Source organism: Poecilia reticulata, chromosome 20 (genome assembly GCF_904066995.2).
Source record: "Poecilia reticulata chromosome 20, P_reticulata-male-v2, whole genome shotgun sequence".
NCBI classification, from domain to species: Eukaryota; Metazoa; Chordata; class Actinopteri; order Cyprinodontiformes; family Poeciliidae; genus Poecilia; species Poecilia reticulata.
The window spans coordinates 8,009,464-8,034,420 of record NC_088849.1 but is presented as its reverse complement, the minus strand read 5'-3'; the positions used below and the strand labels follow the sequence as shown (position 1 = coordinate 8,034,420).

Genomic DNA, 24,957 nt, shown 5'->3' with positions numbered 1-24,957 from the left:
CATGTCAGTCTTATGCACATCCCTTCAAATAAGGTGTTACCAAAAGCTTTATCTACATCCATTCATCCAGAACTTTCAGTCTGAAAATTTATTGTATACAAACTTTTTTATAGAGCATTGAACTCTCTTTCATCGTCAAGAATCACTACAGTACGATAAAAAGGAGTGGTGACGACACGGTGAACGTTTTGCATTCTGGTGTACCCTGATGCGGTTCAACCCTGTGACCTCTGCCCCAATACACACACACTATGTAAAACTGTGGTGCGTCAAGATCCGCTATGCACACAAAGACGTAACAGGATTTGATGTTCCACAAAATGCCTCATTTCGTCAAGTTGAGCTCCATATACCTCACATTTTTAATACCCCAACATACATGGCAAGATGTCAAACATTGTGACAGCAGCAATAAGGCTTGTAATGTTGTGGCTGCTGCTGCTGGCTGCTGTTGTGTGAATTATTTGCCAAGCTACCTTCATTCTTCTTTAATGACCTGGCTCAGCGGCAAGGAAGGTGTGACACTTCATCTTTTACACCACCATAACAAAACAGTGACAACTGCTTATCAAAATTAGACGATTTGCTGCCTGTGGGTCACACTGTTACTGCAGAGGGAGTCCTTTACCTGTCACTATTTATCAAAGCTGTATTTATAAGAGACAGATTTTTGCCAAGGCCACTGGCATTCTTCGTTTTTTCTTCTTCTTCTTCATCTTCTTCTCCTATCCCATCCTTGGAATCTCATCTCGGGTAATCCTCTGAGAATTTTCTCAAATTGCCAGAATGATCCCGTGGCAGAGCCGCAGATCGAATTGGTCGTGTGAAAATACCTAAAGAAATTATATTAAAGGGCCGAGGCTGTCTATGCCAGAGCGGAGATTTGTTTAGAGAAGCGGTATGTACAGTCACACTGAGAATTGTGATTGCGGCTATAAAAAACATAAACAGGATCATTTCTTTGCCAGTTTCACAGATGAAAAACGGGGGGGGAAAACAATATTTAAAAAAAATATAACTTCTAGTTCTGCTGTTACGAACAACAAACACTGAATCACTGCAGAATGGAGTTTAGCCAACATATTTAATAGTAGGCTATTAAATATGTAGGCCTACTACATATTTAATAGTATGTAGTAGGCCTACATATATATTAGAAATATAGTTCTAATATATATAGAAATATATTATTTCTATATTATTTAATAGAAATAATATAGTAGGAAAATACATTTTCCACAGCTTTTACATACAAACTTTAATGTATTTTGTGGGATTATTCCTGACAACCCATGTCAGTAATATATGGAATCGTAATACAATTGTTGAGTATTGCAATGACAATTTTGACTATGATAAATCTGATTTTTCTTTCTAATTAAATAAAAATATACATTAAGTATATTTTCAGTGTGAGCATTAAAAGTCCAGCCAACAGGCTAAAATTTTTGATTGTAACACTTGAAATTTGATATTCTGTCAAATATTGCATTCATGTAGTCCTTTCGCATGCAAACAGGTATTGTTTGTAATTGCTTCCATCGAACTGTTGTGAATTTCCAACGTATTTTAAAATATCACACAAAAGAAAATGTGTATTGGGTGCGTTTCCATCTACTAATTTGGAGCGAATCAGCCAGGCTATGCAAATTTTACCAGATGTGGGCGTTATGCAGGGCTGTAGCAAAATTCTCAGAAAAATTTAGATTTTCAGGAATGTACTTTTATAAAGAAATTCATCCTAACTATCCCAGCAGCAGCAAAAAAAGAAACAGCTGATCAGACATGTGAGTTAATGTTCCATCTCCCCTTTAGTGTATTAACTCTTCTTCAGAACAGCCAGAAACCATACTAAAGGAGAAACTTTTTATTTTTTTGCGAAATTGAGGATGTTATTTTGTATTTTGGTGTTTCATCAACTTTTTCTAATGTCATTCTTCAAAATGTGCGTAAAATGACAATGGAATCTGTTCTACAGAGCAACAAAAAGTGAAGTAACTGTGAAGTGGAAAAAAAGGATACGTTCTAAAAATAAATCACAAATAAAAGTGTGGTGTTCATTTGTATTCACATCTAATGCAATGCTTAGAAAGGCTCCACAATATCTAGAAAACATGATGTGACTACGACCAATTAAGTAACTTCTAAAGCCTATTGGTTGCACCTTTTTTTTTTTTACTAAAGGGCTCTAAATCCATAAACAATTTTCTTCCACCGTCATTCCCTGCCTTTTTTTATTTTATATAAAATTTTAACAATATACACATGTTATGACAAGGTTTCTGTTTGTAAGGTGACAAAAATATGAAAATGTTCTAGATGCATTTTCAAGCCACTGTATTTTAAATTTCAAAGTTGACCTGTTCATTTCCAACACAGATAAGAGAATTAGTTTGGACGTAATGGTTGTGGCCAAATATTCTACACATATTTGACTCAGTAATCAGTAAATCCCTGTTTATCCCACACATTCAGTTTCAATCCCTCGTCAGCCTCCTCCATCTTCAGTTCTGTCAGACTAAAAGGTTCATACAAACACATTAAACGGCAAATCAGGAGGACATACAGACAGACGCTGCGGTGACAAACAGAAAAGAGATTAAGCGACGTGTATAATTGGCAGAATACTTATGTTGCATGAGGATCACAAATCATGTCTTCCACAGGGAGGCATTCATTATCATCACTTTTCACGCCTCCGATGCGCGCTGCTGATTTGCATGTTTTTATTTAATTATCCATGATAAGGGAAGTTGAGCCTGATTTTGAAGTTGTATCAATGAAAATAACACAAGTAAACATGGCGACTGCCACATCTGACAGCATAACACTTAAAAAAAAAGCTTGCATAGGTTTAGTTTCGTAAGTAAACGACAAGGATTTATCCAATCAAGCAGTTCTGCTTGAATTTATGTTCTGATCTTGTGTTTATGATTCCCGAGTTCTGCAATTTGATCCTTTTTGCTTTCATAACACATTTGTTGAATCAGAATATGTAATCCACCAAAAACTAGAATTTTAAAAGGGATTTCCTTTGCCCCAAACACCCTAGGGTCATTAAGCATTAAGTGCTTATCCTTACTGCTGCTTACCTTTCATGTCCTCCTTGAAAATGCATTTTGCTTACCTCTAGCTCACGTTTTCCTCACCCATTGTCCAGTTTTCTGGATTTCCCTTGTGAGAAGTTTTGACCTGTTGCCGTTTGTCAGGTTTGACTTGTTCTTTTTCTTTTCCACCTAACCAGACAATAGACACAGTGGGTAAGGTCACTACTTTTTCTTTTTAATATTTTTGCTCGGATAGAGAAAAATATACGTAGTGATGCGAGGAGGAAGGGAAGGAGAAGAAGGGGCGGTCATTCTCTGCTCCACCTTTGCAACTGAGGTGAGGTGTAGACACACCTCACCTCAGTTGCAACCACTGTGGGAATCAACACCACAGTTTTGGACCTATTTTCTCCAGTTGGTGTGCTTGGACAGTATTGGTCACAACACCTCAGGCACTACTGCTGCCATCATAGTGCAAACATTTCAGTTTAGTTTCAGTTCTTGTTCTTGTCAATACGCCTCCTCCAGTGTGCAAGGACTCGGCAGGCACCTTACTAGTTTTTAGTTTTACCAATCTACGAAACTCTTTTTGGTGCTCCTTATCTACATTCAGGTGGCATACCTTTGCAGCTTCTGTTTTGGTTGTTGATGGTCTAAAGTTCTGATCCAATTACTCTTTTGAGGGACCCTGTCAAGGTCTGCCTGTTCCTGTATCCAAGAGGGTCTGGAAGGTGTTGCTTTCACCAGTCGCTCCTCAAAAGAAGAACCCTCATCACCTCCAGCTTTGTTGACCTAATAACTTGTAATGCCTCCAGGTTTCATCATCAGCCCACCTGTTTCACTTTCAGCTTCCAACATGAACCAACAACTGCCAAGTAAGGATACCTTTCACCTGTCTACTGTCACTGTCAAGCTCTTTTCTTCATTGAAATGACTTCTGGGCTGCCTGCCAGAACTTTCTCTTCTCTCAGTCGCACTTTATAAGCCTAGTGCCAAATGGAAAGAATGCTTCAAAGTGAGAGTATGCATCACCTGTGAGGTGTTAATCCTTTACTTGTATGAGGATAGGTACCTGTCTGGGTGCTAGGCCATGCGAGGACAAATGTTTCTCATTTCAGTCATTGTGCAGGTACCTGCAGAGTGAAGGATTTTCTGTCCCTGGCCATCAAACTTTCAGAATTATTGGTTTAAACTGTTTTTCATTCACAAAGTTTTTTTTCCCCCCACTGTGAGGTAATTATGTCAGTTTTTCATAATAATGGACTATGGTTGATTCGAGAGTAATCCAAAAACAAGACAAGTCATTTTTTAGGTTTTCAGCTTTACTAATTAGTCTGGCATTGTTTCATTTCTGCTGGTGGCTAATGCGCTGATTATTGTATTTTGGCATGATTTTCTTTTGGAACAGCTTTGCTATTGTTTATATAGTTTAATAACATGCAGAGTGGACCAGTCCCCATGGGTCCATGTCCAGCAAGTCCCAGAGGTTTGTGGCTTGAACACTGAATTTAGTCACTAGTTAGCACCTGCTAACACTTTAATGCACACATGGGTTGTTTTGACGTCAGTCATGGTGGAGTGGGCTGCTTTCTGGAGTGCGTGATGTCACGTTCAAAGAGTCAAAACTGAAGGGGAAAAAGAGGTTGTTCTTGAGTTTCACTGTTGTGTTGACAGAACTGTTGTATAAAGGCATTACGGGCTGACTAAGCTGACTTTGGACCTCATTTGCTCCTCCAATCGGTTTGGTTTTAGGTGGCATAGTAACAGATTTAATCTGCAGCTCTCTCCATCTCCTACATGCAGTAACGGTGAAAGTCTCAATCATCTGCGAAATGTAGATTTTTAATCCCGTCTCGATAATGTTGTTGTCGTTAAGGATTTAGAGTAACCGGCGTTTACTCCCCCCACACATTTCTGTTATTTCCATATAACAACATGTTGGAAATAGGATCATAATTCTATGTACAGCTTATTTTCTTTTCTATGCTCTAGAGGAGTTTTAATGATATGTTTCCTCATTGTGTTGCTGTCTTTTTTCTTTTCTTTTTTTTTAGCTTTCTCTCAGCTCTGTTTGTGTTTGTAAACACAAAGCCGTAGCCAATTGAAGTGTTAGTAGCCACAGCCAATCATTTTATTCCCTCTTTTTAGCCAGTTGAGAGACGGCCGTAGTTTTCCGTAATGGGAATGTCCTTCTGCATGTCAGTGAAGCAGAAGGGATTTAAGAGGAAATTAACAGAGTTCAACATTATTGAGGGAAGGAATAGAAAGCAGTCATGTGTGTAGCAATAAAAGAAACGAGGCATTGAACATTTGTAATTATAGTCAGATCATTTTTATGAGACACTCATAAAATGCATGGATGTTATATTAACAGAAAAACAATGGCTATTAGGTTTGTAGAAGTTTTTCAGTGGATATACACACGTACATGAGAGTGCATGCATGCATAGTGTGTGCTGCTTATGTGTATAATATGACGTTTTGATGAATCCATATGTACATGTATGTTTAATATGTAGACGTAATCCTTTATTTCACTTAAATATTTTATTGTATCAGAAAAAAGAGCCTCTGATAGGTTAGGCTAAACAGAAATTAGAACAATTATTATGTTTCTAATATAGAAATAGGGATGGAATTAGATTATATTGTGCTTTTTCCTAGTCCCTCAAAAAATGTAAATATATTATTTCCATATAAATGTTTTGTTCACTGCTGTATGGTTAAAACAACTTGTTACATGCTTGACTGGTAAAAGTCAGATGCATAAATAAAAATGAAAAAAAAATTATGGTAAAAGGAATTAATTAAAATATGTGCTTTCTTTTTTTTTGACTGGGGTTTGTGTTGCTTTGGTATTTATTCATCTCCCTGAAATCTATCCATCCACTCATTTTCTATAACCGCTTTATTCTGCTCAGAGTCAGATGGGAGCAATCTTCAGTCTGCAGCCAAATGGGCAAAGCCGCTGAGGAAATGTAGAAAAATAAGAAAAAGATTTGAGAAAAAAGATTGTTTTCTGAATTTTTAAAGGAACTGCACGTCTGGCCTTTCAGTTTTCAACAACTGAACAATTAATATAAAAAAGACATTTGTAGCTAAGTAAAGCCAGAATATGACATATATTTACATAGAAATAAATATCCATGGTGAAAAGTGTGTCTTATATTTTTGCTATATTTTTTAAGTATTTCTGTCACATTTATTATCCTCCAGTTCTTAATAGTATGTGTATACTGGGATCAAGAGTGCTAAAATCACAGTATTGTACTGCATGGGGATACAATATGTTGTTTTTGATTTAATGTCTTTGTTTATTTCTAAGTATTTGCTGTGTGGATCAAAATGCAGATTAAGCCGCGTTGAAGTTTCAAGCATCAGGAATGCTGAGGTGTTGAATTTTTATGAATGCAGACAGTGGGAGCACGAAATTGGGTCACGGCAGTGATATTTCAGTCAAAGCTACTTCAATGTAGCACAACTGTGGCACACACATGCAACATATGAGATATGCAGAATTCATGCAAGCATTTTTTTTCCTCCTTGTTTATGCTACAAAAACACAAAATTCTACCTGGTATTTTTGTCTGTCTTATTACACTAGAAATAAGACAAAACTAGCTTGCAAGTACATTTTTAGCAAGATAAAGGAGCTTGTTTTGAGTCAATAATTTCTTAAGATTAATGAAACATTTCTAGTTCCACTGATAGATTATTTCAGTCAAGACATGGGAAATTTATCTTGTGATATGTGAAGTAACCTGCTAATGGAAAAAGTACTTTTAGATCAATATTAAGGAATTATTGACTTAAAACAAGCTCCTACATGTAGCTGAAGAATTACTTCTAAGTTAGTCATGTTTTATTTCAAGTTCACTAAGATATTTGCATACTTGTTAAGATGTAGTGTTTTTGCAGTGTAAACAATTGTCTTTTTTTTTTTTGCTGTACTGTATTTGTGTATTATTGGGCTCTAAATATTTCACCATATTCTCATTTCTAGGCGTATTTTCTAACTCCAAGCTGGATGATCTTGAATGCCCAATGGATTTAAGCATAGCAGGTATATCTGTAAAATAAGCAAAAGTGTGGCTTAAGGAGGTCAACACCAAATATCAAGGTGTACATAATTATTAGACAGCTTATTTTCTTTAAGCAAAATGAACCCCAAAAAAATCAGGAAATATGTAAGATTTATTTTATTTTTTCCCCCCCACTTTTGACACTAGATGTATTGATCACTGTCAGAATGTGGTGCCACAGCAAAAGATATTCTCTGCTGTACACCCGCCTGCAAAACAAGCTCTGTCAGTCAGGCTATGGCTAACAAAGAGTGGGATGGAAGAAGAAGAAGAAGAAGAAGAAGAAGAAGAGGAGGGGAGGCTGGCAAAGAACAGCAGGCAAAAACAGAGGGAATTTGAATCCATCTTGGCAACTGTTTATATTTGGGTCTGGGCGCCGTGTTTGACCACTCAAGCAGGTCGACTCATGCGTGTGTGCGTGCGTGTGACGGTTTTACAGAAAGCACGACTTTGCTGGGCAGACTACTGGGTGTTAGGTTGGGTTGGATTTTTGAGCTGCTCGATGCTGTTTTGTAAGGATGATTAATGACCAAGTCTTTGGCTTGGAGCTCTGTGAAGCTGTTGTAGCCCTGAAAGCCTGATCCTCTTCCATTTAACATGCTGAGAGATCGAAAATGCTGACAAATTAGGTGTTGCCTCCTCCTCCCATGCGTACTGTAAGTTGGCCGACGACGTGCCACATCGTGCAAAACGAGGAAGGAAAAATGTGTCGTGAGCCTGGCTCAGTCAGAAATGGACAGCTTGTGGTTTGTTTTTTTGTGATAGTAGCGTCTCTCTTTTTTTTCCGTTTTGCTTCGTGAATATTTAAAGTGGCTTAGGTAAAAAGTCAAGGAGAGGTTTTCCTGGCCTACTTTTTCTTCTCAGAACTTGCTGGATCCCATCCAGTTCATTCTGCAGCTCACTAATGCTTGCTGACTGTGTGCTTCTCTGCAACTCTTTGTCAGCATTGTCCTACTTTCTTTGTTTATTTCAGCAGCTGTTTACCTACACGATTGTTCATTCAATAATTTACCCACATAATAAACCCATTATCTCTTTCTACTGCGTCTCTTTCTATTAGGAAATTACTATAACTACCTCTGTCTCACAAACATAACTTATTTTTTTTAGGAAAAAAAGTCATCTTTTCAAAGAACAGTTAAACTTAGAGACAAAACGAGAAATCTCCTTAGAAAGCATATTTTATTAGCTTATTTAATTTAGTTTTTTAATTGTATTGTTGCCGTGTTTGTCTCTTCTGAATGAGATATTGGATTTCAATGAGACAACTTGTATACACACACACACACACACACATATATATATATATATATATATATATATATATATATATATATATATATATATATATATATATATATATATATATATATATATACACAAGTCAAATAATAATATGAAAAAGATCTCACTTAAATGTTTCATGGTAATCAAAAAATATATTTTAAGATTAGCCGAATTCAACTTGAATAAATACAAAAAAATCTAAACCAACATGTCAAAACGTAATTGTATCCTTGTTAAATCCTGGATTAACTTTCATTAACCAATTTTGAGTTCAAATGTACCTAGCAGATCCAGGCTTGATTCCTGTCAGAGCTGTTGAATGAAGTAAACGCTTGGACAGAGTGTCTGAGAACAGGAAGTAGAGTAAAAAAAACAACAAAAAAAACACGATGATTAAAGGCCTGGCTTGCCTCAGTCGAGGTCAGTGTTTAATAAAAACAGCATCCATACCAGAGATTCAAGGTAAAACACATTGGTGTTTTTCTTGCCTTGACACAGCTGACCAAATAGGACACAAATCTCCATCTTGAAAGCGTCCTGGCGACCCCCAAGACATCCCAACATTGTCAAACAGGGTGGTAGTGCTGTAATCTGAGGGTGCTGTGATTCTTTAGGATATTGAGGACTTGTAACGGAAACCATCAATGTTTCTCTCTAGAAAATCCTGAAGGAGAACGACCAGTCACCGCTTTATCCTAAACTCAAATGAATTTGATGTTATGCAGCCTGATAAAGATTCAATCAAACCGCTGTAGGTTCAAAGCGAAAGACTCGGAACTGGCCTTGTCAAAGTTTGGACCTGAATTCAATGATTGTCCTAAAACGCCTGCCATTATTTTTGGTATTAGAAAAGCTTATTTATTTACCGAGTCGATGCTTGTTGTAGACGTCTGAGAAAACACTGCTTCTCTCTTTAGAGAGCGGACAGATTAAGATTTATAAGCGTTTAGAAACTTCCTCATCCTGTCGTAAAACCAGCCCAGAAGCTTGTGTTGTGACAGAAAAACTGTTGTGAAATTAGTAAACTGACATGAAGCAGGAGCGAGTCCAAAAGAAATTTTCCCTGAGGAGAGGTGATAAAGTACAGGACTGCTAAAAAAAAGAAAGAAAAAGATTAGATGAGTAGATGTTCAGAACTTTTAAAAAGTAATGCTTACATCAACGTCTCAACTTACTCTAAACCGTAATAACTTGTTTCATTGAAATCATGCATGTAGAGCCTGTTTGGCGTCACCGCTAAGTGTTTCAGTGAGATCAGGATTTGGGTTTTTGATTTGTCTTGTCCATTATTTCCATCCTTGGTGGATTTACTGGTATTTGTTTGGGTTCTTGTTATGTTTCTAGGCCCAGCTCTGCTTCAGGTTTTAATTTGGTTCAGATAATGCCATTTTTTTTTTCTTTCTGAAAAACAGTGATGGTGAACCAGCTAAGTGCTGCACCATGACCCTTCCACCTCCATGCTTCCTGTATTCTGTACTTAGCTACAGTTAAACACTTCCTCTGATACTGATTTCCTAACAATTAAATTTCAGAATCATCTGTCTAAATAACAACATTCCATACATCCTGGTCTTCGTCAATGTTCTCTTTAGTAAATTTTTGTCTGGCATTCATGTTTTTTTTTCTCTTGGTATGTCTCACATAAAAGTTAAACTTATAGAGTCTTTCTGATTCTGTAAGCGCAGAATCAGAATCAACAAGAGCAGCAAAAGTCTGCCATAGGTCCCGTAGTAACAGTCTAACCATTCGCCAGCTTAGCAACTCAAATTAAGCATGAGGTCCTGATCAAGCATGAGATGTCTTCTTATAAAAAATCTAATTCTACTTGATCAGACTTGTAGGAACTTGCAGACTTGAACATTTGTGCACTTTTTTAACTTTAGCTTAATTTTAAATGGGCAGTATTATGTACTTGATACATAATACTGCCACTACTATATAGTGTCACTTTATATCACAATCAAAGTCACTATGTTCCCTTTAGTTGTTATAAAAATCTAATACATATCAAATATGACTTAAAACAAATTTCACTTTGGAATTTAACACCTTGAAATTGGGCCTCTGTCTCTTTAAGAAGCTCCTGCTCTTTCTGAAACTCCGCCTTCATGAAGTCATCACAGCATCACACCTCTAACACTGACAATGTTTTTACCAGCGTTGCACTGAGAAGTAGCTCGCAGTTCTGCCAGGTGTTTGCTAATTGCTGCTGACTAGTCTGAAGGAGCAGAGTGGGGGAGGGGTCGATACCCAGGCATTTTGCCCAGCTGAGTGGTTACTGTGGGAGATTAAAGGGTTTCTCAAACATGCATGAAAGAATCAAAGCAACACTACAGGTATGGTTTTGATGAGCAAATAATATTACAACCTAATTTAAAGCACAGAAAAGACGATTTTACATAATGCTGAACCTTTAAGCTTGCTCTGTTTGCTACATTATAGCTTCAGAGACCAAAAAAATTTTTGCCACAGCGTTAAATGTGGGTTATTAGATGAATGTCTAAAAATGACATTTCTAAACAGCTACTCTGACAAACCATAGTTGGCCCGACACAATTAAAACTCAACAGTAACAGCGTGGCGTGTCTTTAAAGGGAATACAATCATATTTGCATGATTGGCTTGATCCCGCTGCTTAGTTCCTCTGCTGGAAAGAGGCTATAGAATCTTCTTCGTCAGTCCAGGAGACTGGAAGAATTTACTGCTTGAATTTAAATTGTGCTGGAACAATGTAATTAAACTCCTGCTGTTTAATTCCAGCATTAGCGGCCACATCTCCTCCCCGCAGCAGGACGCTCAGTCAGAAAACTTTAATGTCTCAGCGTAGGTCCGAACTTGGGTAACTTCTCCTTTAAAAATTATACTGCAGCAATGACACAGTTTGGATGATAAGGTCAATGACCGTTATGTAGCTTTTAAAGACAGACAGAGGCACTTATTTCTATACATGACATTTTAAAAAAAGAATGCTGATCTGAGAACTAGAGTGCCTTCCCAGGACTGTAGCGAGAGTTAATTATTGTGAAAAGCAGTGACTTTGTCTGTGTTGAGCTTGAAATTGGGCCTCTGACTCTTAAAAAAAACCTAACTCCAACTGAAAATTGAAAATAGCAAACAGATAGCTTTTTTTCAGTTTTCATTTGGTCTTTTTGAAGTATGATCTGTGATTATCTAATTAAATAAATTTTATAGACAGAATCAAATCAACCCATCTAAAATGTCATAATTAGTTTGTAGAGTCCTTTCATTCAGTATTACTCGACCGAATGCGTTTTGACGAGGCTCGATTCTTGGATTAAAAATACCTTTTGAAAAATTACAACCTTGAAGCAGGTATTTCACAAACCTTTCATTAAACCCAAATTTTCGTATTAGAATTATGTTTTAATTGGTTTGATGGAGTATTCTTATGTTAAATGTAATTATTTTATCCATTGCTGGAAGCAGATAATCTTAATTAACAGAAATAATAACTGTGTTTTTGTTTTTCACTGAAAGAGACAAACCATTCAATAAAAAATTATTGAATTTGAGTGACAGAATTAATTTTTATTTTTATTTTATTTAAACGTAACGCATTGTGTAATTTCAGCCTCTGAGTGTTGCTGTGTCTGTTTGTACCTGCAGACTATCGGCCCTAAGGAGGGCTGGCAGGTGTACAGCTCAGCCCAGGACGCTGACGGCCGCTGCATCTGCACCGTGGTCGCGCCAGAACAGAGCCTGTGCTCCAGAGATGCCAAAAGCAGACAGCTTCGACAGCTGCTGGAGAAGGTAAGCACGGTTACAAAAGGGATGTTTACCTCCCCCAGCGCGCCACGCACAGGCACACATACAGAAGCCTGAAATGCCTGCAAATGCCTGTTGGCGTTCTCATTTGTTGCAGTATCTCATAAATTGCGCACATTTAGAAAAACTTTTTTCATGAAGATGTCTACTTGGGGATTTTGAGTTATTTATAGATTCTGAAAGCATAGAATCTAGTCTTTCCAATGATGTCAAACACATGGAAATTAAAAAGAAAGAAGTTGATCTTTACTACCAAGTGTTATGTGCATTAAAAGCATTTAGGGCTATTTGTGATTTAGAAGCACAATTAAAGAAAACACTCGAGTTGCTTTAGCAGAAACAAAAAAAATCCTTTTTAGCACCATTAAATATAGAAATAATCCACCAAATTCTGTCAGTTGTAATTAATTTAATAATTATTAATTAAATAAAAATAATAGTAGCTGTAGATGTGTAAGCAGAGCATCACAAGCAAACAAATTCATAAAAACCAAAGAACAGTTCTCACTGATTTATCGGCCAGTCGATTTATTGGTGCCCATTTCCTTAATTTTGATAGATTGGTGATTGACCAATTTTTACATGTGAAGCCGGTCTTATCCACTGATGTTATCAACCTCGGCAAAGGTCTAAAAATTAACCACTGTGCTTTTCTTTTCTCCCGTGAGAGGTTTTACTGACCAACTCCCGACCAGGTCATGTCTGCACATTTACAGTTAAAAATAGTCACCCCGTTGTTGCCAAATCAGCAACCTTCTTAATACATTGAGCAACATTTCAGGCAAAAAAAAAGATATTTTCCAAAATCAGAATCGTTAAGTTAGGCTTTTTAAAAGATCGGTAATTGGCGATTGGCCAGAAAACTGCAATCGGTGCGCCCTTATTAAAGGGTTTGAATGCGTAGAATGTGGAGAAACCCATCTTTGGCATGTATTCCTAGCAGTAGGTAGCTTGCTCACCTAGCCTAGGACATCTAATCCCACTGGCTTTCTGACTTGAAACTAGAAGGTGCTCAGCCCTGGCAAGATGTCATTCAAGCTCCAAGACAAAGCCAAACACAACATAATTCATCTGATCTAAGTCTTATTGACCATATCTAATGTGCAGAAAAACAAGTTTAGCTCACAAGAGTCCAAATTCATAACGTACCACTAAATTCTTGGCACATTCAGCAGCCACTAAAGCCAGAAATGCATACATAGAATTGGACAGGCATTCAGTGAAATTCGTTTTCAGTGCTTACAAGCAGAATGTCAACCAGTTGTCACATATTTATTTTTGAGCAAAGACGTATAGACCATTCAATGTACTTTACTTACCCTCAAACGCAATCTCTCTTACATCTACGGTGACACAGCTTGTTTTGACCTGACGCTAATAAACGTGGTAATCTGGTAGTACTGACTAAAACAGCTTGTGGAGACTGTGTATCATTTCTCAGGTTGCTGTCTTTGATCTTTTCCCCTGTACCTGAAATGTGATTCATAGAGTAAACACAGCCCTCTCTATTGTTTGGTGTGTAGTGACAAACGTCCAAAAGCTAGACCCGCCATGACCCCATGTTCATTAATCACCACCTCCCACACACAACAAGCCAACGCGTGAAAAACCTGCACACCTACACATAAAGAAATAGAAAAAGGTAATGGGAAACTGGCTAGCTCCAATACTTTCATAACATTTTAGAACCCTATAATAATCCCTAGCATATGAAAAATGCTACAAATAAGTAAATATATTCTCATGAATGCCTCAATTAAAATTTTTTTTGTGAAATACAATATGCGTGTGTTGTGTAAGCACACTATATCCATACGGCTTTATGTTGACTGCATACTGACTCTGACGGTCATTTTGACATCACAATATAATGCCAGCTATGTTGTGGAGAATAACACTGATTGACTGTAAATATTAAAATTGATCTTGCAGGGGAAAAAAATTATACATACACACACACACACACATATATATATGTGTGTATATATATATATATATATATATCAATTTTAAAGTCTTAATTACGGTAAAATACTGGCAGCTGTGGTTACCAGAATTTCACCATATAAATATGAATTTTACCATAAATTTGAGATTTTTTTTACAGTGTAGTGACAGTAGTTTGCTGCCATTTGTACAATGTATTGATTACATGCTATTAGCTCAGTCTGCGAACAGAGACTGTCTCGGGTCGTTGCTGACCTTGACCTTTTTCGTTTAAGGTGCAGAACATGTCTCAGTCCATTGAAGTGCTGAACCTGCGCACTCAGAGGGATTTCCAATATGTCATAAAGATGGAGAACCAGATGAAAGGCCTAAGGACCAAGTTCAGACAGGTTGAAGATGACAGGAAATCCATCATGGCCAAGAATTTCCAGGTACTCCAAAGCACTCTGTTATCACAGTGCTTTGTTTAAACCCCTGGGTTTACTTCACTTAGTTGCCTGGGTTGATTGTATTTCATTCAGATCTTGTTTTAGACCCTTTTTTTCCCACTACGAGTAGAAGAGATGGGTTTTGTTAGCTCTAGCAGCCTTTATTTGACCGTTGTCAGACAGGAAAGTGTGATGTGAGAGAAAGGAAGACATGTGGCAAAGGTCATCAGGCTGGGACGCGATCCTGTTGTGGCCACGTGAAGGACTAAGGCCTCTCCCGACTTGAGTTGTGCTTCAGCCCTGTTCCACCGACGCACCCCAGAAGAGACACTCTACACACTTTTTACACTGAATTTAAATCACTTTGGAGTCCTGGGCCTCAGGATTTCCTGCTTAGAATTTTTTGGGTCCAATTTTGACCCAAAATCAGTTAAGATGAGCCACTGCCAATACAAAGCCATATAAACCATATTAAAGGGGCAGCATCATCTGCTTTATAGGCAGATAGGGCAATTTTATAGCATAATCAAGTGACTATGTTAACATCAGTTATAAAATTACTGCATATATCAAATATGACTTAAAAGAAATTACTTTGTTCTATTGCTTTAAAAAGCTCCTGAAACTCCGCCTTCAAGAAGTTATCAAACATGGCTCCTCTATTAACCCTTTAACCCCTTTTACCAGCGTTGCACTGAGAAGTAGCTCCTATAACGGGTTCTGCTGATGCCCAATTCCACCAGGTGTTTGCTAATTGCTGCTGGCTAGTCTGAAGGAGCTGAGTATGGGAATCGTGGGGGAATTCTGCTGTGTGAGGCGGAAGTAACTCCAGGGAGGAACTTTGTCCTCGAAGGTGGGGCTAGGTCCGCCTGGGTGTTTTTGCCATGAGAGATTAAAATATTTCTGTAACATGTATGAAGGAATCAAAGCAACACTCCAGGTATATTTTCGATGAGGGAATAATGTTACAACATGATGTAAAGCTCAAAGAAGTCAATTTTACATAATACTGCCCTTTTAAAATGAAGTTGAAATGAATGGCATGTACATTCTTAAAACAACAGTGGTTTTAAAGTGCCGTAAAATCACAAATTTCAAGAGTATCATTTGATATAGATTGCTATTATTATTATTTTATCCCTCATAACTCAATGATTTCTGGACACTGTCTGTTTTTCTTCACAGTAAGAGATGTTTGGTCTCTTGCTCACACAGATTTTTTTAAGGAAAGCCAATTTTTTAACAGTGCTAAATCTGAAACTCATGCAGCAGCTTTATCCTGGCTCACTCAGCACATGCAACTGTTGTCTACAGAAAACTGCCATCTCACTCCTGCTGACAATATTTTCATGTGAAGCAGTTTACCATAGCGCTTTGCTAATTCTAAAGTGCTTGCTCTGTGTTTTGATATGACTCATTGATAAGTGCCCCCATAAAATAGAGTGGTACAAGCCTGTGTGATTGTTCCATTTCATTAATTCTATTGTTTGGCTTTCATGTTTGTAACATTTCATCATCAGTTTCTCAGATGTGCTCTGCACAGCTTGTGGGAAGAGGTGGGTGGAGTAGCCAAAAACGCATTTGTACTCAAGCAGAGGTAAAATGACTCATCTAAAAAGTTATTTGATTAAAAAGGCAACTTAATATCTTGTAACATCTGATTTAATTTGTGAAAATAAGGTTATCAAAAAACAAATATATAAACTTACTTAAAAAAGAACATTATGATAAAACAACAAATTCAAGCTAAGATAAACTCATTTTTAAATATTTTTCCTCCCAACATGAAACTCTGAATCCATTCTTACAGCAGGTAATAAAAATATGGTAGACCGGGACCAAAGTTCTTCCAGTGGCGTTATCTTCTTTTTACTTCGTATTCATTTGACCTCCAAATGGAACAGCAGACTCAGCAGAGCGAAAATGACAGGACAATGAAGCATGTGAACAAACAAGAAGTCTCACTTAAACACAAACTGTGTGTGTGTTTCTGTAGGCAGAAAGTGTACTAAAGTAAAAGTTACTTCATAATAACATTGTTCATGTAGAAGTAAAAAGTGTGGTGCTATAAAGCTACTTCTAGAAGTTTTCTCTAAATTTTACAGAAGAAAATATAGCTGAGTAAATGTAACAAGTTACTACCCTTCCCTTGAGCTAACAGGCTAACGGCTTTACCATGGTGGTAAAACCCATGGAAAAAGTTAAGACATCAGTATATATAAGTTACGATACTTATACAGTATGATCTAATGATGTAACTCTGGTGTGTAGATTACCCTGGACAGCAGATGCTGGAGTACGATATAGTTAAAAGTTGCTTTTATGTCAAGTTATTTGGGGGGGGGAACTTTTTTTTTTTCCCAGAAAGCAAACATTCTACTCTTCTGTTGAAGGAGATGCTTTGATGTTAAACCCTGATGTAAAAACCAGAAGAAATTGTTGAAGTTTTTGTTGTTGATGGTTTTCTTTCCCTATAATTTTGTGAAAACGACTTATGACTGTGGGACACAATCAACGAAAGATAATGTTAGGTGTCAGATTTTTGTCACAAAATGTTGGATTTCAGAACCATTCTTGACCTTCGTGGTGATTAGGTTTTCCTTTCTTAGTCACTGGAAGTATCAGAAGAAAAGTAATAAATAGTTTTGGAGTTTGTTCCTAGGTAATGTCTGGGAAATATCTCTTGTTCAACATCAGGTGTTTGCAACATTTACAATCCAGAAAGACATTTTTCTTACTACTCCCAAATAGATTTTGCCTTGAGCTGCAGAATCTACACTAGTGTTGGGAGGGAAAATTATTCTTCGCTTTAGATATCGGAACAGGTTTACAATGTTACTGCTCAAAGTTGTTAAGAGGCGCTGTGGAGAGCCTAAAGAATCAAACGCAACTCTGAAACCGCAGGTTGAGGACCTCGGGTTTTTGTTTTGTTCTGTTTGCTGCTTTGCTTTGTCTGTGCTGGATTTGTCATGCCGTTGTTTTACTAGTGCTGATCTCACTGCCCATTTCTGCCTCGATCTCCCGGTCATTGTTCTCCCAGTTCTGCTGCAGCACTTTTCTACCATTGTTCTGTTCTGTGACTTTTTCTTCTTTTTTTTATTTCCTGCAGTCCTTTGAGTTTTAGTGGTTCTCTTCAATAAGTTTTAAAAATACATCTTTTGCAAATGATCTATGACCTCAGTGTTGGTTCTCCAACTTAGTCCTCTGGTATTTACCTGTATGGAGATGCAGTTCAAGGTGCTTTACATGATGAATACATGCAAAAACACCAGAAACTTTATACAATCAACAATTGTTAAAACCAGTAACAGACATTGCATTTGTCAAGTGCCATCGTTAAAATTATCAGCCCACATCAAATATGTTGGTCAACGTTTAATTTATTATGAATGTAAAGGCAGCTCTTGAACTGATGGGTTTTCAGTCTAGATTTAAAGAATCTCAGTGTTTCAGCAGTTTTGCAGTTTCCTGGAAGTTTGTTCCAGATTTGTGGTGCATAGAAGCTGAATGCTGCTTCTCCATGTTTGGTTCTGGTTCAGAACCAGAACCAGAAGACCTGAGTGGTCTGGAAGGTTGCTATGACAACAGTAGATTTTTAATGTATTGTGGTGCTCAGTCATTTATAGACTTTAAAGTATTTTAAAGTCTTTAAAGTATTTTAAAGTCTATTCTCTGAGCTACAGGCAGCCAGAGGAAGGGCTGTAGAATGGGGGTGATGTGCTCTAAGTTCCTGGTTTTAGTCAGAATGCCAGCAGCAGCATTTTTGATCAACTGCAGCTGCCTGAATGTTTTTGGTTGTTGTTTTTAGGCAGGCCCGTGAAGACGCTGTTGCAGAAATCAATGCGACTAAAGATAAACACACGGATGAGTTTTTCTAGATCTTGCTGCGACTTCAGTCCTTCAGACCTGGAAACGTTTTTCAGGTGATAGAAGGCTGACTTCGAAACTGTAAAACTTTGTAACTTTGCATTTGTAGAAGATGTTGGCCGTAAACCTTCGAGTCACTGTAGCAGCAGACGCTTTTTGTTTTTCCCCTCCTCCCAGAAAATAGCCACGCTGTTCTGGCTTCACACATCCATCACGTCTTGAAGTAGGTTTTGATCCCATCAAACAGCACCATGTCTCCCTCCTGACTGCCTCTCCCGCCTCTCTCATCATCACGCCGTCTCCCATCATTTTGCCGCCGCTGCCACCATCCCTCTCCCCTCACCTCCACCACCTCAGGAGCTTAAGGACAAGATGGACGAGCTGAAGCCGTTGATCCCCGTGCTGGAGCAGTACAAGATGGACGCCGCTCTCATCTCCCAGTTCAAGGAGGAGATCAGGAACCTGTCAGTGGTGCTGACGGGCATCCAGGAAGAGATCGGGGCCTACGACTACGATGAACTGTACCAGCGGGTCCTGCGGCTGGACACCAGGCTGCGCAGCTGCATGGGCAAACTAAGTGAGTGCTGTTTATGTCCGCCTCTCCCCACTGGATTAAGTCAGAATTTTAATCATGTCTCAAGGAATCTGATATATTGTGAAACCTGCATGAGCTCAGCGTTATTCTGAAGTCTTATTAAAAAAAAAAGAAAAAGAAACAGCCCCGGCGTTGCACAGGAAAATGAATAACACCAGCAGAAGAAATATTACACGCAGCCAGAAGTTGTCAGAACCATACCTTCTCCTTACTCGTTTTTTATGCTGCCGGGTAGCATATAGAAAAATAACCATAGGGGACACATGAGTAAAAAGTATTGTCTACAGATTCATAAAGCTTCTTGTATGCAGCTGGTAAAACAAGAGTTGAACACCACAAGGGTTTTTCTCAGTTTAAATATTTTAACTTGGTGCAATTGACATAAAATTCAAACAATTGTCTGCAATGACTTAATACATGAAAAATAAATTAGTGGAGTTAGTCCACAAATGAAGTTGTGGGAATAACACAGGGAACTGAACATTTGCAGAATAGGCTACGTTGTTTTTTTGTTTTGTTTTGTTTTGGTCACGTGCATTGCTCAGGTCAGGTGTGATTTTTGACCCATTCACAGTCCATGCTATGATGTTCCCACCTAGAAACGTCACCTTGGCATGTGATTTTCAGGATGAAAATTTTCCTTACATATTTCCCTGTACTTCATTGACTATTGCAAGTCTTCTGTAGTAAAGTTTGAACAAGTTTCAGTATGATTTCTCTTCAGCAGTGGAGTCTTGTGCATTGATTGCACTGAAGTGCCATTCTACTGCGACAGAGATGCGAATCTGTCAGCAATTCCGAAACAATTTTTGATTCAGAAACAAATTTTTCTAGTCAAACGGTCTGGAGATTCTGTTTAAATGGTGTGACTGAGAGGAAAAGACATTGTAAACATACAGAACATTTATTTAAAACAGTTCTGTATGTTGGTGCACTGAATCAAATTGCATCCGTTTATATTTGGACAAAAATATGTTTCTGCATCAAACTCTGCAACTTAAGTTACCAGGATTACGTTAGCTTAGCCGCCTGGCTTTTTCTCAAATAAAAAAATATATCAAAGACTTATTCAAAATAACATTTGAATCATAGTGACTATACTCACAAATAACAGCATCAAAAATGTACAGCTAAAACGCATTTTAAAATACACATTTTGGGGGCATTTTGAATCAATTCAGAATTCCACGCACTCAGAATTGCGAATCTAATTTTTGCTGCGCCTGCATTCAGTTGATAGGTTTTTTTGCATATGTTGCCAGGTTATGTCCAGTCTGTCGCTGCACTGAAGCATTGTCTTCCTTTCAAAGAAATCCCAAGTGGTTAATGGTTAGCTCCCTCACTTTCACTCCAATGCGACAAAACAAGGCCAATCCGGTTCGCGCTCGTGTCGGCTTGTTTTAGATTGATGTCTTTTAACATCAAAATCTTCCACGATCTCTTGAAGGAGGCAATTAGGAGTAACATGTCCTCCCTTATCGCCTTCTAATGAGCAGAAAACGAAGCAGCTTGTGGTGTTAATCTTCTTCGACTGCAACCCCGCTTTTCCAGAGAAGTTTGTGATGCTATGAATTAGTCAGAAGTTCGGGGTCTGAATCACTAACTAACCCTGAGCTTTTTAAGGCTCTTGTTTTCTTCTGTTTAGGAGGAGGCAAGAGGGAAAAACCGCAGTTTTATTTAAGAGACGGTTGTTTTTGTACACGGTTTTGAACTAAGGACCAGCGCGGCTGCAATTTAAAAAAAACGGTGGAAATCCCGTGAACGCAGAGTAACTTTTAGATTCAAACAACAGTCGGACAATTAAGCTTTGGGTTAAATAAAGTATGCGGCTGTCGGTGCTATCTTAGTATGCACGGGGGGCACGCTCCCTGGCGACGCAGGCATGAAATTGGCTTGAGGAATCTAGTTAGAGACTGAAACCACCCCCAGAACATCTTATTGCTGCTTTTCTGTATCAACAGCATGTGGGAAATTAATGAAAATCACTGGACCCGTTACGATAAAGACATCTGGAACCCGGTTTGGGGCTTGGATGACGGATCCGCTTGCAGCAACCCGAAACAACAGGGTGAGTCATGATAAGATTGGGTTTGTTGTTTATTTGTTTGTTTCCCCCCCCTAAAGATCAGAGAGGAGAACGCTTGTGGAGTAGATTTAGATTTTTAACAGTAAGAGAAAGAGTGAAGCAGTGATTCTGGTTGAATCATTTTCTAGTTTTGGCTGTAATTTTCTGATATAATCATATAGAGAATTACCAATGATAATAGGTGATAGTGTCACAAATATATAGACCTAGAATTTTTCACATTTTGTCACACAACCACCTTACGTTAAAAAATTATGTGTTAGTCCAACACACACACACAAAAAGAATATTGATGGAAATTTTTTAATAATAGTCCTGGTACTTTTTCTAAGTAATGGACATTTACCAGTAACCAGTTGCTTGGTTGTCATGATGCTGTTTGTTCAGTAACCCTCCAGGAAACAAATAATTTTTGGAAACATTAAGACATTTATACATGCTGGCAATTTTGTTAGGTATTTGGTTTTTTTTACCCTTGAAATCGTGTCAGAGGCCTTCACAGAAAAAATGCATTTAAAGTGACATTCTGAAGCATTTGGATGCACTGGATTTTATTTAGAGGAATACGAGTAAATTGGGCCGAATACAAACGCGTGCTGCAGTTTATGCCCTGGATATTGGGATATGCAAAGAAACTTAAATACATTTTTCTTGTGAGAGAAGTAGTCTTCCATCACATGGATGACACTGGATTTATTTTGATGTATTACAGTAAAGTGAGCTGAAAACCGCAAACTATTTTCCTTCCAATTTATTATTATCCACTTCTTAAAGTTGGTCGATCACATAAAACCTTGTAAAATAAAAACTTTGTGGTGTTACCGTGAAAGAATTTGAAAGACTGGAATTTTGTAGCCAGTCCCCGCAGAATCAGGTGCAACTCTAACTCATTCCTCCATCCTCTCTGACATAGGTCTGGTATATGGACAGTTACACCAACAGCAAGATTGTGCGCGAGTACAAGACGATAGACGACTTTGTGTCTGGAGTGGTCTCTCAAACCTACAGCCTCCCGTTTAAATGGGAGGGAACCAACCACATCGTCTACAACGGCTCGCTTTACTACAACAAGTACCAGAGCAACATAATCGTCAAGTACAACTTCGAGACGGGCACCGTTCTCGCCCAAAGAGCCCTGGAGTTTGCCGGCTTCCACAACATGTACCCGTACACCTGGGGGGGGTACTCCGACATCGACGTCATGGCTGACGAACTGGGAATGTGGGTCGTGTACGCCACCAATCAGAACGCCGGCAACGTTGTGATCTCACAGATAGACCCCGACACCCTGCAGGTGCTGAAGACGTGGAATACGGAGTACTCCAAGAGGAACGCTGGCGAATCGTTCATGATCTGCGGGACGCTGTATATCACCAACTCCCACCTGTCGGGAGCGAAGGTTTACTACGCGTACTCCACCAAGACGTCCAGCTACGAGTACATAGACATCCCGTTCCACAACCAGTACTTTCACATCTCCATGCTTGACTATAACGCCAGAGAGCGGGCGCTGTACGCCTGGAACAACGGACACCAAGTGATCTTTAATGTCACCCTGTTTCATGTCATAAAAACTGAAGACGACTCCTAAATGTGAAGCAACGAAGAAGAGTCACTGTTTGTGACACCAGGACCAGCCAATGAACTGTTTCCTTTCACCAGAGTTGAACTTTGCTATCTCTACTTGAACCTTTTGGATTTTCTGGCTCTGTATTCTTGAGCATGGACACCAGTGACTTTACAATAAAAATATAAAAAGCTTTTTTTTTAAATAACTTTTCATTGCTGCTGATTAGTCTGGTATGCCTTATTTGCAGAGTGTTGAGTTTTCCAGCCAAAAACTCGAATCTTTTGCATGAATGTCATAAACTTGTCCACTGTACTTTGCTAAAAACCTAGTTGATTTTGTTGCAAATCATTTTTTTTTTCTTTTTTGCTTTCCAGTGTTTGCTTTGTTGGTATATTTAAAGTCTATTTAAAGTTGTATTTAATATTTGTAAGCAACCTGCCGGCTGTTCGCCACAATGTAAATGAGAAAACGCGGTTGAGCTTTTGTCAGGGATTGACCCTGTAAACTATTAATGACACGATGTCTCTGTGAAAGAAGAACGTTTGTATTTTTTATAAACTAAACCACTGAAGATTGTCTGTGCATTTTCATTAAAAGTGAATATTGTACATTTCATGAAAATATTTTTAAATGCTGAAAAAAAACTGATCTGATGAAGAGATAATAAAATCAAAAAAGGGAAACTAGATGATAAAGTTTGCAGTTTTTTTTAAGTATCACAGCAAAATTGAAGAAGAAACAATATTTCTTAAATTATGGGAGTCAAATATTTTTGAATTTCCTTAAAACCATGAGGTAAGTTTGGCATAAAAAAAGATATACTACACACCATAGCCATAGTGAAATATGGTGGAGTCGGCATCAAGGTCCGGAGTTATATGTCATTATATAAAACAAAACTTTTGGTTTGGGTGAATAAAATCAGAAACCATTTACTTTTTACTTAACTTCGTCAGGTTGGTTACTGCTAGAAAGCTAAAAAAGAAAAGTTATTACATTTTTTTGGCTTCTCACTAAATCCAACTATACGTTAAAACCAAGAAGGTTTTGCCAGTTTTTCCTACTTTTTCAAAAATTGGCTTAACCAAAAAAACAACAACATAGCTTTCTAATGGTCATAAAACCTGAAGAGATTTATGAATAAGAAATGTAGATCAGTATTTATTACCGCGTCATGATATGGTTCGACTCCAAGAAAAAAAAAAATTTAAACCTCAAGAAAACGTTCAACACAATATTAAATATTCAACAAAATTAAGCGAAAATGGAAACATTTGGTTTTTTAAAAAAAGGTGATATAAAACCTTATTTTTTTATCACAAAAAATGGTGATACATTTTGGTGTGTAAAAACATTTTTCAATGTTTTTACACATTTTACAAATGTGTAAAAACCTAGAAATTGTACTTGTTTTTGTATTAAGTCTGTTTGTCTGTAACAAACTAAAAACAAAACAATCATCAAACTCTTGTAACCTCCTAGAAAACATTTGGCTTCAAAATCTAGTTTCCACAGCTTCCAAATGTTTGTTTTCTTGACCCTGTTCCATCATTTTTGAAGAATCTTCCCCGTATCCCGTAAAAAATGGGGACATTTTTTCTTCTTCTTTTTTTGTCAAGCCAGTATGCAAATGTCCTCTGTCTGTTCGTGTTTACCTTCTACACAGCATGCCGACTTTCATGGAAATGTGGTTTTATTTTAGTTTATTCCAATCATGAAACCTGTTGCCTGTGCTCTTGCTAGATTGCATACAGAGGCAGCCTGGACATACAGTATTCATAATACACAGAGGATCAGGCCCAGCTATGAATACTGAGCACAACCTCTTTCACAGAGTCTCCTCCATGATGAATTTGCATGGCACAGATTACTTTTTTTTTTTTTTTTCCTGGAACATCAATGACTCAAAAGCACAACCGGACAACTTTCCCAAGAGAAAGAGCAACTAAATATGCAGCTGCATGCAACCAGCCCCTGATCAAAATGCCCTATTTTGTTTGCATAATATGCAATAGAGTTTAAGTTGGATTATTTTCCCTAATACATTAATTTATATACATGCTGAAATATACATGTACACTTCCACCGATATTTAGTTAAAATATTTAAGTTTTAGAAGAATCGATATTTTTTTAACAACAAAAATTGTGCGGTTTTTTTTTTTCTCCTCAGGAACATTTAGGTGATTATTAGAGCTCATCTCCGCACTGCAGTCCATGTGCACACTTTTAATCGTATATAATTTGGAAACAATTTGCAATA

The 24,957-nt window shown here is 37.8% G+C and overlaps 1 protein-coding gene across 2 annotated transcripts in view; it reads left to right on the top strand.

Annotated features, from left to right (window-relative positions):
• The window catches only part of olfm3a (olfactomedin 3a), a 73,032-nt gene extending 49,651 nt beyond the window's left edge, over nt 1-23,381 (top strand). For both annotated transcript variants that reach the window (XM_081601645.1, XM_008438343.3), the window contains exons 2-6: nt 12,044-12,187; nt 14,425-14,580; nt 18,802-19,021; nt 21,001-21,107; nt 22,039-23,381. In XM_081601645.1, coding sequence (XP_081457771.1) covers nt 14,434-14,580; nt 18,802-19,021; nt 21,001-21,107; nt 22,039-22,716 — 1,152 coding nt within the window. In that variant the 5' untranslated portion in view covers nt 12,044-12,187; nt 14,425-14,433 and the 3' untranslated portion in view covers nt 22,717-23,381. The remainder of the gene's footprint in view (nt 1-12,043; nt 12,188-14,424; nt 14,581-18,801; nt 19,022-21,000; nt 21,108-22,038) is intronic.
• The last annotated feature ends 1,576 nt before the right edge of the window (nt 23,382-24,957 follow it).